Consider the following 15533-nt stretch of genomic DNA (forward strand, 5'->3'; position numbering starts at 1 on the left):
CCAGGCTGGTCTCGAACTCCTGACCTCAGGTGATCCACCCACCTCAGCCTCCCAAAGTGCTGGGATTACAAGCGTGAGCCACCACTCCTGGCCCCAATCCATTTTTCTAATAGGTGTGCAGGGGTTTCTCTAGGGGTATTGACTTAGGAGTTGAATTGCTGGGCCACAGGTAATGCCCACCTTCAATTATAATAGATTACACCAAATCATTTTCAATATGGTTGTAACAAGGATATTCCTACCATGTCCACATCCCTCACCAACACTTAATTTCACTGGATTTTTTTAGCTTGTAGTTCATTGATTTCTAATGAAGTTGAATATCTTTTAGCTGTTTTAACAAAGGGTGTCAAGAAGTGCAAAACACCAAAGCATATCCCAGCAGTTAAGGGCATGGACATCATTCTGCCTGGGTTTGAATTCTGGCTCTGCCATGTGACCACGTGGCAAGTTATATAACCTTTCTGCGACTCTGTGTTCTCACCTGTGAAAATGGAAATAGTAATTGTACCCATCAGCTGGGCGTGGTGGCTCACGCCTGTAATCCCAGCACTTTGGGAGGGCAAGGCTGGTGGATCTCCTGAGGTCAGGAGTTCAAGACCAGCCTGGCCAACATGGTGAAACCCCATCTCTACAAAAATACAAACAAACAAACAAAAAAATTAGCCGGGCTTGATGCAGGGTGCCTGGATGGCAAAGCAAGTCCATCCACCTTGTTTCTCTTCTCCCTAATCTTGGCCCTTTGTGCTTTCATATAAACTTCAGAATTACTTTTATCAAGTTCTACTGAAAAATCTTGCTGAAATTTTCATGGAAATTGCATTAAATTGATCAATAGGGATAACTGATATGTTTATAATATGTCAACCTAGGCTCAAACACAGTACTCTTCTCCCATTTATTTAGATCTTTTATCTGTTTCCTCTTCTGTGAAATTATTTTTTAACTGATTTTTAATGGCTAATCTTTTTATTTTTATTCATTGGAGTATTTTATTTATTCTAGGTACTACAAATCATTTGTTGGTTATTTGTGTTGGAATCATATTCTCCCACTTAACGACTTACTTCATTTTGATGAACCAGAGGTTCATGCAGTGTTGTGATCACAGCTCACAGCAGGCTTAACCTCCCCAGCTCAAGCAATCTTCCCACCTTAGCCTCCAGAGTAGCTGGGACCACAGGTGCACACCATCACACCCGGCTAATTTTTTGTATTTTTTGCAGAAACTGGGTTTTACTATGTTGCCCAGGCTGGTCTCAAAATCCTGGACTCAAGGGATCCACCCACCTCAGCCTCCCAAAGTGCTGGGATTACAGATGTGAGCCACTGCGCCTGGCCTAGGTTCTTCATTTTAAAGAGGTCAAATTTATCCATTTTGTTTCTTAAGGTTTGTACTCGAGGTATACTAACGAATCCTTTCCCAGCATAAGGTAATGAAGATATTGCCCATCCCAGCTACACGGGAGGCTGAGGCAGGAGAATGGCGTAAACCTGGGATGCGGAGCTTGCAGTGAGCTGAGATCCGGCCACTGCACTCCAGCCCGGGCGACAGAGCAAGACTCCGTCTCAAAAAAAAAAAAAAAAAAAAAAAAAAAAAAAAAAAAAAGATATTGCCCTATTTTTTTCTCCTAAAAGTGTTGTGAGCTTTTCCTTTCACATTGTCTTTAATCCATCTGAAATTGATGTTTTTACTGGTATGAGACAGAGATCCAATTTCATATATTTCTATTTAGATATCCAATTGTCCCAGCTTAATTTTTTTTAAGTTCTTCCTTTCCCCACTGACCAGCAATGCCAATTGTCATTTACCAAGTTTCCATATATGTGTGGATCTGTTCTAGGGTTTTCTATTCTGTTTCATAGGTCTATGTTTTTCAGCCCTGTTCTGATACCCACATTGTCTTAATTACTATAGTTTTATAATGAGTCTTGAAATCTGGCAAAGCAAGTCCATCCACCTTGTTTCTCTTCTGCCTAATCTTGGCCCGTTGTGCTTTCATATAAACTTCAGAATTACTTTTATCAAGTTCTGCTGAAAAATCTTGCTGACATTTTCATGGAAATTGCATTAAATTGATCAAAAGGGATAATTGATATGTCTATAATATGTCAACCTAGGTTCAAACACAGTACTCTTCTCCCATTTATTTAGAACCATGTTGGCTTTCAGTAAAATTTTTAAATTTTCTCCATGAAGTTTGACCACTTTTGCTATGTATGTATAGAGAAAGATCTCTATCTCTGTATATATATAGCAAAAGTGATATATTCTTAGGAAGCTCATATTTTGCTGTTATTGTTAATATAACTGGATTTTTTAATAATTACTTTTTCTATGTGTTTTTTTATTATTTTAAAATTATTTTTTAAAGATAGGGTCCTTGTTGGCCAGGCTGGAGCACAGTGGCATGATCACAGCTAACTGTAGCCCTGCGCTGCTGGGCTCAAGCCATCCTTCCATTTTTTAGCCTCCTGAATAGCTGAGACTAGAGTAGCTGGGATTACAGGCAGCAGCCAGAGCGCCTGCGCCTTGTTTGTTATCAACGTAGAAAAATGCAATTGATTTTAGTGTCCTACATTCAGTGAACTTGCCAACACTCCTAATTTTTATAATTTACTTGTAGACTCTTTTGAGTTTTCTATGTAGGTTATTATATCACATTGAGATTTTTGGTTTTTCCTTTCCTATATTTATTTCTTTTATTTCTTCTCCTTGTCTTATTACACTGGCTAGAATTTCCAGTGCAGTGTTGAATAGAATCTGTGATAGCAGGCATATCACTCTGGTTTCTGGCTTTAAAGGAAATGTTTATTTTAAATTTGACTGTGGCTATGATGTTAACTAAAAGTTTTCTGTAGATACTCTATCAGGTTAAGGACATTTTTTCCTAATACTAGTTTCCTAAGTGCTTCTTATCATTATTACAAGTTGAATTTAGTTGAATGCTTTTTCTGCATCATTGTTATGAAAATATATCTTTTCTAATTTGTGAATGCAAAAAAACTGTACACATTTTTCTAATATTGATATAATCTTGCATTCTTAGAATAAGGCCAGTAACCCAGGACTTTTCACTTGGCGAGTCAGAAGAAGCTAGATGATACCAGAATAGAAACTATCTACTTTAAACTGTATAGTGCCAGTCCTACTTGTTTACCTCAAAACCCTGCCTCCTCCATGACATTGCTGCTGACTCATTCATGCCTTCTCTGAGCCTTTAGAATATGTACCATTGATGATGTTCATTTGACATTTTGCATGTGCTATTCTAACATGACCTATCTACCAACTAGAATATAAGCCCCTCAAAAAACAGCAACAAATAAGCACACAATAAATGCTTGCTTAAAATGCTTAAAATATCCTTGTGGATGAGATGGTGAAACATGAGTTGGGTAATAATACAGCATTCTCAGAGAATGAGATTTTTGGACATATGAGTTTTCTGGAGAACTGCTGTTTTAATCGCCTAACACTGAAACTTTAAAATCATTCTAAATTGTACTTCCCTGCTTTGTTAACCAAGTATTCTGGCCATGCTTAATACACTTCTTGATTTTAACTTTTTCTTGTTAAGGACAGCCGATTATGAAGAATATCAGTTATGGTGTTGTGGTAGAGACGTAGCTGTAGATACACAATGTGTGGGATGCAAAACCTCAGCTGTGACCCTGAACAAGGCTTTAACAGGGGGAAAAAAAAAAAAAAGGCAGGCATTCTTCCCCTTTGGCATTGACCTCTAACTCTCAGCAGTGATTTATACTTTTCTTCCTCTGCTTTCCTACTCTTCTCTGGCTTCTTGTACCCCAGAATTACACAATGCAGAACTGTAAGACTGATACATTTTTAGCAGTGATACTGTGAAAAGTTGCCATCTCTCCAGATTATGACTTTCTAGCTTGTTTTTCCACTGTGTACTATCTTTTTCTAAGGACCTCATTACTGCTTCTAATCTCTAGAGAGGACACAGCATACGGTGTAGCAAAGAGAACCTTTTGGAGTCAGGGTACCTGGATTCAAATCCCAGTTTGGCACTTATTGAAAGCCCTAATGACACATTATTTAACCTCACTATTCCTCAGTTTCCTCGCCCGAACCACGAGAATATATACCTACCTCACATGATTGTTATGAGAATTAATGAGAATTAATGCCTCTTAAAACTGCTCCAATATTTCTCATTTTGGTTGTGTTTGTGCTAGTGGAGATAGGGGAGGAGGGGTGGATCTGACATTACTGAGGGATCCCAGCGCCCCTTCCCACTGGTCAGAGCCTCTATGAGACACAGGAAAAGAGGGGGAGAGTGTCAGGTATATTCATCACTGCTCTGTTAGCCATGCGAAGGTGAAGAAAATAGGGATGTTTATTTAACCAGCATAACAGGAATCCAGTGACATGTGTGACTGCTGTTTTCAAATATTTGCAGGGCTGGGCTGGAGAAGAGATAATAGCATTGAGAATTCTATGCAACAGCTACAGGCTCCCCTTCACTGAACATGTTTAAGCAACGTACTGGCGGCCAGGTGTTAAGGATGCTACAAGAAAGAATTTTTGAAGTTGGATAATCTTTAAGATTTCTTCTATCTCTAAAATCTTGGTAATCCTAGTGTGAGTCACGAAGCGGTTACAACCTAGATGTGAGTCACACATCGCCAACGCGCTCCCGAAGGCACAGAATTCACTCCCCACAGTGCTTGGCATCCTACCACAGATCTAAGTGAGGAATTCTAGCCCCGAAGCTGCATATAACCCAGCTCGGAGAAACAAAAACTTTCCTAAAACTCAGGGCGTCGGTTAGCTGATTGGCAAATACAGTAACGCACACATCCCAAACGGGACTTGACAAAACGGTGTGCATCTGGATTAACTGTCGGACAGTCTCCACGTCACTTTTCCACGAGGCCGGACAGAAGCGGGCAGAAGTGAGCAGCAGCAAGTTCAGGGGAAGGGGGAGGGTGGCTGGGAAGAATGGGAGCCGGGCGAACTGACCCACAGCGGGGAGGGACAAAGGATCAGGGAGCGCATGCTGGGCGGGGAGGCCAGGAGGAATATCCCAGGCGGAGGAGCCGGGCTCGGGACCGGGCTGCGAACTGGTGACAGAGTCGGTTAACGAGGAGAGCCCTAAGTGCCAGCGGGGGGCCCCGCGGGGGTCCTCTCTCCCTCTGCAGCTGGGCTCGACCACTCGCCCCACGAAGGGCGCCTTGCCCGGCCGGGGGCCCCCGGGAGCCGCAGACCCGAGGCAGGTACTGGCGGTAAAGGCCTGGGCCGGCACCCGCGCCCCGCAGCCTCCACTGCCGAGTCCACTCAACCCTGCCGCCGGAGTTTAGACTGTCCAGTCTCTCGCCACCCGGGCCGAGGCCCGTCCCGGAGCCCCACACAGGCGGTCGGACAACAACGCCGCAGTGCCGGGGCGGAAAGTGGGGCAGCGACTGCCTCTCGTCCGGTCGTGTGCCGCCATCGCGGGCCGCGGTGGGAGGGAGAAGAGGGGCAGCGCCGGGCGCCACTTTACCTGAGAAACCAGCGGGAGCAGTGTCTGCTCCACCGAGCGAGTTTTGATCTCCAGTCCGGAGTCGAGGGCAAAGCCCAAAGGGCCGGAGCCGTAGACTGCTCCGGCGCCGCCAACGCCGGCGGGTCCGGGAGAGGCGGCCATGGCCCTCGGTCTATCTCGCAGCCGGGACTCCGCGCCACTGCTAGCCCGCCGCCAGTCAGTCCACCGCCCGCGGCGGTGGCGACAGGACACCCGCGCCGCCCGAGGCCCCGCCCCCAGGGCCCCGCCCCCAACCCTGCGTCCCCGCTGCCGTCCACGTATGGCCCCACCCCCGCAGTACAGCCTAGGGTGGGCTCCCTGCAGCCCCGCCCCCTAAGCCAGGTCTCGCCCCCGCACGGCCCCGCCCCTATCTCGTCTCAGACCCTTTCCAAGGGTTCCAGGCACCATCTCGCCGGGGTGGTGAGGAGACTTAAGCAACAGACTGAGAAGCATGAAGAAATGTTTTGTCAACTACCATATCTGCCAGTGAGAACCTATCAGAGTAAAAAAGAATCTGAGGCTGGCCAGTCCAACTGGGACACCTTGGCCTGGATCATTTCTTCTTCTATAAAACCAGATTGATAAGCTGGGTACCATCAACCTGAGGCATCAGAAAGCTCTTTCCCAAGCACCGCTGAAAGGTACTTCACGGTGCTTCAACCTGTCGCTTCAGCTTCATCCACCTACCAGTGCTGCGCAGATGTCTTTGGTATTGAAGATAGCCAAGCTTCAGCTTCTTTTTCTTCATTCAAAAAGGACAGGTCCTTAAACCACCTTTTTCTTCCAATTCTTACTTCTCAGCCAACCATCTCACCACTTCCTTACCTATCACAAGGCCACCTTCCCCTGTGCACTGAGGGCCCTTGACCTCTATAAGGCACCCAGTGTCCACTCCCCGGACACACCTTCCCTTATGAAGTTGACAGTATTTCATAAGAATTCAGTGTACAAAATGGTGCCGGAGGAAATGGCAAGACAGAAGGTCTAAGAGACGGATGGATTCATGGAAGTTTGGCTTCACAAAAGATCAAGTTTTTCAACACACAGGAGATTAAGTTTACCACCTAATTCATTCAACACTAGTAATTTTATTTCAAAATATAAATATTTCACATTAACAAAGAAGTTACATCAGTAGGTTGTCGAAGCAAGTTAAAGCTAAGAAACAGCATTTGTGTGAGAACAGAGAGTATTTATTGTATTCGAATATTCTTTTTTACTTTTGAATTGCCTCCTTCGCCTGAGAACCCGGGGATGATATATTTTCAAAGAGTTATGTAAGCAATTACAACTCTATATCAAATCTTAGTTCAAAATTAAATTGCACTGGAAATACACTTCAGTTACCTAAATAAGTGGCACTGCAAAGGGCAAAGGGTTTTCTTTGGGATGGCTACAATGAGAGTTACATCTGCTGGGTCTCTGCAATAAAAAAGAAATGGTATTTGATAATAAGCCAAAATGATCGGGATTTGCTTCCATACTTTTCACTGTGAAATAAAAATCTAGCAAAAAGCTAGTAAGAAACCAGGTGTCTAGTAAAGAACTCTGGACTTGGAGTCAGAAGTTCTGCAACTAAATTCTGGCTCCATCATTTTGTGGTATAAACTTAGGGGAATATCACCAAAAACTTTTCAGAGCCTCCAGAGCCCCCCCAACTTTACAACAAGGATAGTACTGTCTCACAGGGCTGTTACAAAAGGTGTCTGAAAACTATAAAGTGCCATACAAAAGCATTATTAAAATGCAGTATCAATATATCACCACTGTATTTGCACATTAGTTAATCCTTGAAAAACCTGCAAAATTAAACACAAATACTGATTTTACACACCATAGGTGGAAAAGAATCTCTATACCTTAAGTATAGCTCTAAACAGCAAATATGCTTGCTTTCTAGACTTCAAGGTTTATTACACACTACATGGTACCACAGTAATAGATCTGCCATTCAGTATTTCCATTAGGGATGTCTTCTCAAACAGCTGTAAACTTGATCAAGGGCCATGTTTCCCAAAGGACCCTGTAGTCCTTTGAGATGCTCTGAGGAATAAAGAAGGGGAGTGCAGTCTAAGGTCAAACAGTGTTTGTCCCCTCTTATAAATTCACAATGTGTAATAGCATGTTCAAAACTCTTAGAAGTCCTACAGACAGGAAACAAACTCAGCATTCCTTCATTTTAATTGACCATGCAATCCCCCACCCCCAACACACACACACTTTTTTCTCTTACATCTATTAACATCTCTTGGAACTACTGCTATAAGGAATACATTTTGCCAAAAGCTGCTTGACCATGAAGAAAAGGAAAGAGAAGTAGAACAACAGACAGAAAAAAAAAAAGAACTCTATTCTACTCTGAATTCTGTTACTAACTGGCTGTATGTGTACATCAGACAAGTCACTTAAACCTATAAACTTGTGTCTTCCTCTAGAAAGTGACAGGACCACCTAATTTTAGAAGTCCCATTCTAGTACAGAATTTCTGACTCTAGCAGACAGAACAACTTGATTTATAATTCTCTTGAACTATCAAAAATAACCAGTGGCTGCAGATAGCATATGTGGTTTTTTGCAGGTTCCCAATAATCAGTAAGTTAATAAAATGAATATATTTTGATGGCAGAATGTTGAAAGACAAGAAACTAATAAAAAGTACTTGTTTTTAGCTGGAACTAGCATTTGGAAGTAATGCTAGCCAGAGGCTATTTCCACTGTGAAATGCACATTCAAAGTCCTAGTGTAATATTCTTGTAAGGGTCTTAGGAGGCCCCTCAGACGAAACTGCAAGGTCAGGGTTAGAGTATGAGAAGTCCTAAAGGTTTTTGTTTTTTGGGGTTTTTTTCCTATAAACCCTGAGGTTGAAAGCTCTGGATAGCTCACCTAAATTACTTTCCTCTAATCTAACCCCTCACAGCCTGAATTTCTGAGTATTTCTTGCCCAGTAGTGACACATTCCTGAGGCACTAATATAACCCAAATGGAAACTACAGGGCCTAGGAAATCCAGATAGGTCACAATGAGTTCATGTGAAGATCAAGGTGAGCCAGAAGATCTCCTCTGCAAGCCATTTAATAGCCCTTTAACTGTAATAAGCAGCTCCACTTTCAAAGGATACAGAGTTTGTTTACTTACAGGGTCTCCATCTAACATGTTGGATTTCTTCCCACTGTCATGGGTCAACCCACACTAGTCTCAGAAGTCAAGGGAAAGCTCTGCCAGCTAACCACTTATCATCAAAGAGGGTGTGAAGAAACCTTGCAATTTTAACAATAACTAAGACCAGCATGTACAGTGGTCTTACAGAGATCACTTGCAGGAACCGACATTGATAGGAACACTTCAGAACTCAAACAGCACTCACATATCATGGAATTTATGCTGAAAATCCTATGCCGCCTTCTCTCTCAGAAAAGAGAGGAGCATACCTGTGTGGAGAGCTTGTATTTTCTCCCTTCCCATCCATTCGGTTTACAACTGATTAGCGAATGTGAACTTGAAACTAATCTTTAATAAATCTATAAGATGCAAGATATTATGACCAATTTCTGTACTCAGTTTTTACTGAAGTGACTTCTACTTCATCAATGTACCGTCTGTTTCCGAAGAAACTTCCTCTTTCTGGGTCAAATTCTGACTGAGATTGTAAAGGCAGGTTATCTTTGAGACTTGAGCTTAAAACTCCTACCTTTTCATACCACTTGATCTCTGTTGCCCTGTTCAAATTCTGTAAACTTCCCTCATTGCATCTGAGGAATCGTGCTGGGATGCTTCTTTCTGGTTTGGAGGGTTTCAAGAAGACCTACCCAGCTGGCGGACCTTCCTAGTCCTTCTGCTGTTGCTGTAGCAATGGGGCAGTTCAAGTTTCCTGATCATGGCTGTGAAGCACTCTGGGGTACCTCTGCTCCTGGTATTTCAGGGTAATATTACATCACTGCTGCTAATTTTGGTAGCTCTAAACTATTATCTTAAAGACCTCTAAGAACCTTATATTTATGCTAATAATTATCCCAGCAAGAAACATTAGCTCTAGTTTTTTGCAATATCACTTTATACAGCTAAAATCACTTTGTATATGTATAGTAACTCATTGTATATATTTGTCTCTGATGAATATGTACTAATTACAGCTATACACTAACCAGTGCATAATGAACAAAAATTAATGATTTTTTAGCCTTTTAATGCAAAAAAATTAAATTTTGTATTACATATGATCTGGCTAAGAGCAAGAGGCTTTTTTTTTTTTTTTTTTTTTGAGACGGAGTCTCGCTCTGTCGCCCAGGCTGGGGTGCAGTGGCCGGATCTCAGTTCACTGCAAGCTCCGCCTCCCAGGTTTACGCCATTCTCCTGCCTTAGCTTCCCGAGTAGCTGGGACTACAGGCGCCCACCACCTCGCCCAGCTAGTTATTTTGTATTTTTTAGTAGAGACAGGGTTTCACCGTGTTAGCCAGGATGGTCTCGATCTCCTGACCTCGTGATCCGCCCATCTCGGCCTCCCAAAGTGCTGGGATTACAGGCTTGAGCCACCGCGCCCGGCCAAGAGGCCTTCTTATGAGTGATCTCCATCACCCTGTACAGTGCCTGGCACGGAGCCTAGAGTTTAGCAAACTCTCAAGAAATGTTTTAGTGAATGAATGATTGACTAAAGAAGAGCATGAGTTACTTAGTGACCAAATCTAATACTCAGTGAAATAGCTGATTATAATCGCTAAAGCATTCACAATAGAAATAAAGAGATCTGTATGCAGTCTACTCCATACAAACAGAAGATATCATGGTGGCCTTTTCTAAATAACATTCTTCTTCAGCAGTGTATGAATAAATTTAAGCTGATCATAATTATCAGTGACTTCTTAGGGAGATGTTTTAGGACAAATTATTAATATTTCTACCTTTAAATACTTTCCAAAAAGGAAATCTTCAACACTTAAGAACTACCCCCACTTTTTTTTTTTTCCTTGGGACAGTGTCTCACTCTCTCACCCAGGCTGGAGTGCAGTGGCGCCATCTTGGCTCACTGCAGCCTCAACCTCCTGGGCTCAGGTGATCCTCATACATCAGCCTCCTGAGTAGCTCGGACTATAGGCACACTACCGTGCCCAGGTAATTTTTTTTAATTTTTTGTAGAGATGGGGTTTCGCCATGTTGCCTAGGCTGATCTCAAACCCCTGGGCTCAAGCAATCCACCCACCTCGGCCTTCCAAAGTGCTGGGATTACAGATGTGAGCCACCACCTACAGCCTGGCAGAGAACCCTGTTCTTTTTCACATTCTCCTGGGAGCAGAGGATAGGCCTGATGACTGTTTTAAACAGTAGAAAGGGTTCAGCTAAGAACTACAGTCCACTCTCAGCCCTGTCATATACTATAGGACAAGTCTTCATTCACAACAAATGGATAGCAACACCTGTCTCGTAACACTGGGAAAACTGCATACAGTATTTAGAAGGAACACTAGTACAGCAGAATCTGCAGACAACGGAGTCAAAGATCTGAGGCCAAATCCTACTAAACTTTACAACTTTGAGTTGGTCACTTTTCTGAACTTTAGCTTCTCCATCAGTGTAAAACTGATGTAAAATAATATAAAGCTATATGAAAGCAGATGTGATGTACTTGTGAAATAGTATGTGCAAAAGGACTTTGTAAAAATGTAAAGCACTATGCTGGTTATTGTGATATCTGAGATATTTTTTAAGTTGCAATTCAATTCAACAAGCATTCATTTAGAGTCATGTGCAAGGCACTGTGCTAAAAGATGGGAAAATACTACATAAATATAAAATTCTGCTGAAAACTAACTTATTGGCAGAGTTCCAAATAATGAAACGGCTACATTTAACAAATCAGAGTATTGCTACACCTGAGATTTTTCACTTCAAACACTTGGAAGGAGAAAACCTAACAACAGCATGAATTTTATCATACTGTTACCATTCATAGCAGCTTAATAAGTATTTCACTTCAACGTGGTCAGCCAAGTTTTATAATTTGGCAATAGTGTAAAGGAGAGTTAAGAGAAAAGGAAGAGGAGGAAGAGCTTCAGTCTTTGTATCTTCCAAGGATACAACACAAAACTGAACATCAAATAAGCCACCCCACCCTTATACTTATGATTTATTCTTTCTTAAAGAACGTATAATACATTGTGGAGAAGCGTAGAAGATTCATTTTTCCTGCTCACTCAACTACACACTCAAAAGTGAAAGCCCTCTTCCTTGAAAAGTGACTGTCTTAGAAAAGTTTAACAACAGATTTCTTAAACCAGGAAAAAATTACACCATATATTCTTTTAACAGCAGGTAGTTTAGAGTTCTTAAAATAACTTTATAAATATATAATATAGTAATATAGATAACCAAAGTGGAAAAATTTCAAGCCAGGGTACCAGTGTATAAAATGAAACTTTTCAAGCCATCTTAACAACAGTTAAGTGAGCAAACTACCAATTCTGAACACTCAAGCTGTGTTTTAAAATACAAAGCATCCCGCAGCAAGTTCTCTCTTGTCCAGGCATTCTGTATGTAAGGCCAGGAGGTTTCTGCTTCTTTCCTGGGTTTTGCTTGCTAGGCACAGCTGAAAGGGCAGAAGGCCACAGCTGAGCTTAACTTACTGTCAAATTTGAACTTCCTAGAAAAATCACTGCAGAGGAAACCATATCAACCTACTGAAGATTTCAGATCTTCAGAAATGTCACGGAAAGTCCTAAAAGAAAAAAAGACGGAATGATCAGTTGATTACCATAAAACAGTATCCTAGTTTTACAATCTTTTGGAGCCCTAATAAGATTATACAGTCACTATTTTTTCTTAAGATTTTCATTGAGTATTGTTTCAAAGTCTGCTAGTTGTTGCTCTTTCTTTATTAACAAGAACTCCATTTTTTTGCGGGATCCATTGTCCAAAGGACTATTTCCCTTGAAACTACACATGACCATGTGACTATACTTTGATCAATGAGATTTAAGTAGACGTGCAACTTCTGGGCAGTTCCTTAAAAGAGAAGAGCAACCTTCTTCAGCTCTTCCACCTTGTTACTGGCTCCAAGTGGATATGATGATTGATGTTAAAGAGAAAAAACACTAAGAGATCAAAGATGAAATGCTAAGTGGATACATTTTATTACAAAATAGAAATCGTAATCTAACAGAGTTCAAGCTCTAAGGGATGTGGTTCAGTGCAGGAAAAATGGGGTAGGTCTTTCAATCAAGTGACCTTGTACTTCTACTATTTCTGACACACATTAAACAAGCTAAGCGAACAATGTTATTGGCAGGTAATATCTGGGCTGGATGATGGTGGCTGAGCACCATGCCTGGCTGCTGCATACATGAAATGTCTACTTCAGGACCGTAGTAGCTAGCTTGCTTTTGCTACATAATTTACATGTCTGAGCTGGGATAAATCACCTGGTTAAATTCACATCTGTGCTGGCAGCCAAATGGCCAGGTCAGAATTTATCAATGAACATAAGCTCAAGCATCCATATAAGACAAAAAGGCCTCGCACCAAGGCTGACAGTATATCAGGATGAAGAGAGGCTGGGACCAGATGTTTATGCAACAGTCATTCAAGTCCTGGATGGCCTACCTTCTTTTACACAAGCAAGAAATAAACTACTAGGTTAAGTCACTGTTACTTTGAGTCTCGTTGATGACGGGTTTTTTGTTTAGTTTTTGGTTATGTACAGCCTAAACTACCTTAAGTGATACAGATATAAAGCACAGTCTATTACCATCCTTTCAGATAGAAGTTATATTGCTGCTCCTTTACAATAAGTCCACATATTAGAAATACAGAAAAATATTTGCCTTTACAGTTTGTTTTTTTGTTTTGTTTTTTTTGAGACAAGGTCTCACTCTGCTGCCCAGGCTGAAGTGTACTGGTGCTATCTCGGCTCACTGCAACCTCTGCCTCTGGGCTCAAGCCATCCTCCCACCTCAGCCTCTTGAGTAGCTAGGACTACAGGAAACATGACACCACACCTGGCTAATTTTTATACTTTTTTGTATAGACAGGGTTTCACCATGTTGCCCAGGCTGGTCTTGAACTCCTGAGCTCAAGTGATCTACCCACCTTGGCCTCCCAAAGTGCTAGGATTACAGACATGAGCCATCATGTCCGGCCCCAAATAATTTTAATATTATAATAAAAGTTATATAATTTATATTAAATTTATAATTATGTAAATGATGTTAAAAGTTATATTAATTTGCAGTATCACTATATTTTTTCTTTATACACACATACACATATACTATGTTGTTTCTTCATAGATAGATAGATAGATAGATAGATAGATAGAAAGATAGATAAAAAGATTTGTTTTTTAAAGACAGGGTTTCACTCCATCACCCAGGTTGGAGTGCAGTGGTGTGATCACAGCTCCTGGGCTCAAGAAGCTTTGGGCTCAAGTGATCATCTCACCTCAGCCTCCCACGTAGCTAAGACTGAGCTATGCCTAATTTTTTTTTCAAATTTTTTAGTAGAGATAGGGTTTCTCTATGTCACCCAGGCTGATCTCAGACTCCTAGCTTCAAGTAACTCCACCTCAGCTTCCCCCAAAGTTCTAGGATTACAGGTGTGAACCACCGTGCCTGGCAGATTTTTTAAATCATAGTCAAATAAAGCTAAGTTTATTTCATACTAATAACCAACTCTTGGTTATTGTCAACAAATTACTCAACTTTTTCGTTAGAAATAGAGCTAAAGGCCAGGCATGGTGGCTCACACCTGTAATCCTAGCACTTTAAGAGGCTGAGGTAGGAGAACTGCTTGAGCCAGGAGCTCAAGACCAGCCTGGGCAACAGTGAGACATCTCTACAAAAAAAAAATTTAAAAATTAGCCAGGCATAGTGGCACATGCCTATAGTCCCATCTACTTGGGAGGCTAAGGTGGGAAGATCACCTGAGCCCAAGAGGTTGAAGCTGCAGTGAGTCTAGGTCATGCCACTCCAGTCCAGCCTGGGCAACAAAATGAGACCCTGCACCACCACCACCCCCCCCAACAAAAAAAACAGAAGGAAGGGAGGGAGGGAGGGAAGAAGGAATAAAATGAAGTACAATATAAAGTAAGTGTTCCATAAACTTAAGAAACAGCTCACAGTAGTAGAAACTAAAGATAACAAAAAGCTTTCATTAGGTACAATCACCTAAAAACTTACAAAACAAACAATCTGAACTTCAAATGTAATTCCACAATCATGCCCCCTCCCTTACTCCTTTTCTCTCCTGACTCTCAATTCTTACAAATATTTAGGAGGCCCACAGGCAAGGCAGAGTTCAATTAAAGACTAATCTTGCAGCACTCAATGAGGAAAATACTTCAGTGTTAAGAGGGGAACAGGTAAAATGTCACAGAAAAGAAATCACCTTCAAGGATGTTCACTTATCTCAAGGCTCTTTCAAGGATGGTGCCCTAAGCCTCTGGATCTCTGAAGTACACCTTTACTAGCACAGCTCTACTTTGAAAAACTGTGAGTCTCCTGGCTATGGATCCTGAGGCTTTGAGAGGGTTTATGTGTGACATGAATACACCAACCATTTTTAAAGATGCTGGCTGATCTAATAATTGAAATGAATTTTCTTTTCTTAAAGATTTTTATGTTCTGAAAACAAGTCCAAAAGTGAAGATTTGTATACACACATGTATGTTTATATGCATTAAATCTATTTATCTATCTATCTAGCTATCTATAACCAGTGTTTCTCAATCTTGACATTGTTCTACATTATAAGATGTTGTGTAGCATCCCCAGCCTCTATCCAACTAGAATGACAATCAAAATGACGCCAGACATGAGAAAATGTCTGGGGAGAAAAAAAATCACCTTCACACTCCTGTCAGCACTATAGCTCTAGATAGCTATTTTTCAGTCTCACCCAAGTTTGTGTTTTTACATTTGTCTACAGGCCAGGCTGGCTGCTGTCTCAGACAATATGAATTTCAGGTAGCACTTAATTCTGAAAAGCCCTGGAAAATCTTTGCAAGCAATAGTCAAA

The 15533-nt window shown here is 41.5% G+C and overlaps 2 protein-coding genes across 2 annotated transcripts in view; both read right to left on the reverse strand.

Moving 5' to 3' along the window:
• Positions 1 to 5758, reverse strand: part of CTNNAL1 (catenin alpha like 1) — a 71862-nt gene extending 66104 nt beyond the window's left edge. The window contains exon 1 of the mRNA XM_007968479.2: positions 5514 to 5758. Coding sequence (XP_007966670.1) covers positions 5514 to 5654 — 141 coding nt within the window. The 5' untranslated portion in view covers positions 5655 to 5758. The remainder of the gene's footprint in view (positions 1 to 5513) is intronic.
• An 841-nt stretch (positions 5759 to 6599) lies between these two features.
• TMEM245 (transmembrane protein 245) overlaps positions 6600 to 15533 on the reverse strand; it is a 105331-nt gene continuing 96397 nt past the window's right edge. Inside the window, exon 17 of the mRNA XM_037983358.2 lies at positions 6600 to 12237. Coding sequence (XP_037839286.2) covers positions 12192 to 12237 — 46 coding nt within the window. The 3' untranslated portion in view covers positions 6600 to 12191. The remainder of the gene's footprint in view (positions 12238 to 15533) is intronic.

The sequence above is a fragment of the Chlorocebus sabaeus genome, chromosome 12 (assembly GCF_047675955.1).
Source record: "Chlorocebus sabaeus isolate Y175 chromosome 12, mChlSab1.0.hap1, whole genome shotgun sequence".
NCBI classification, from domain to species: Eukaryota; Metazoa; Chordata; class Mammalia; order Primates; family Cercopithecidae; genus Chlorocebus; species Chlorocebus sabaeus.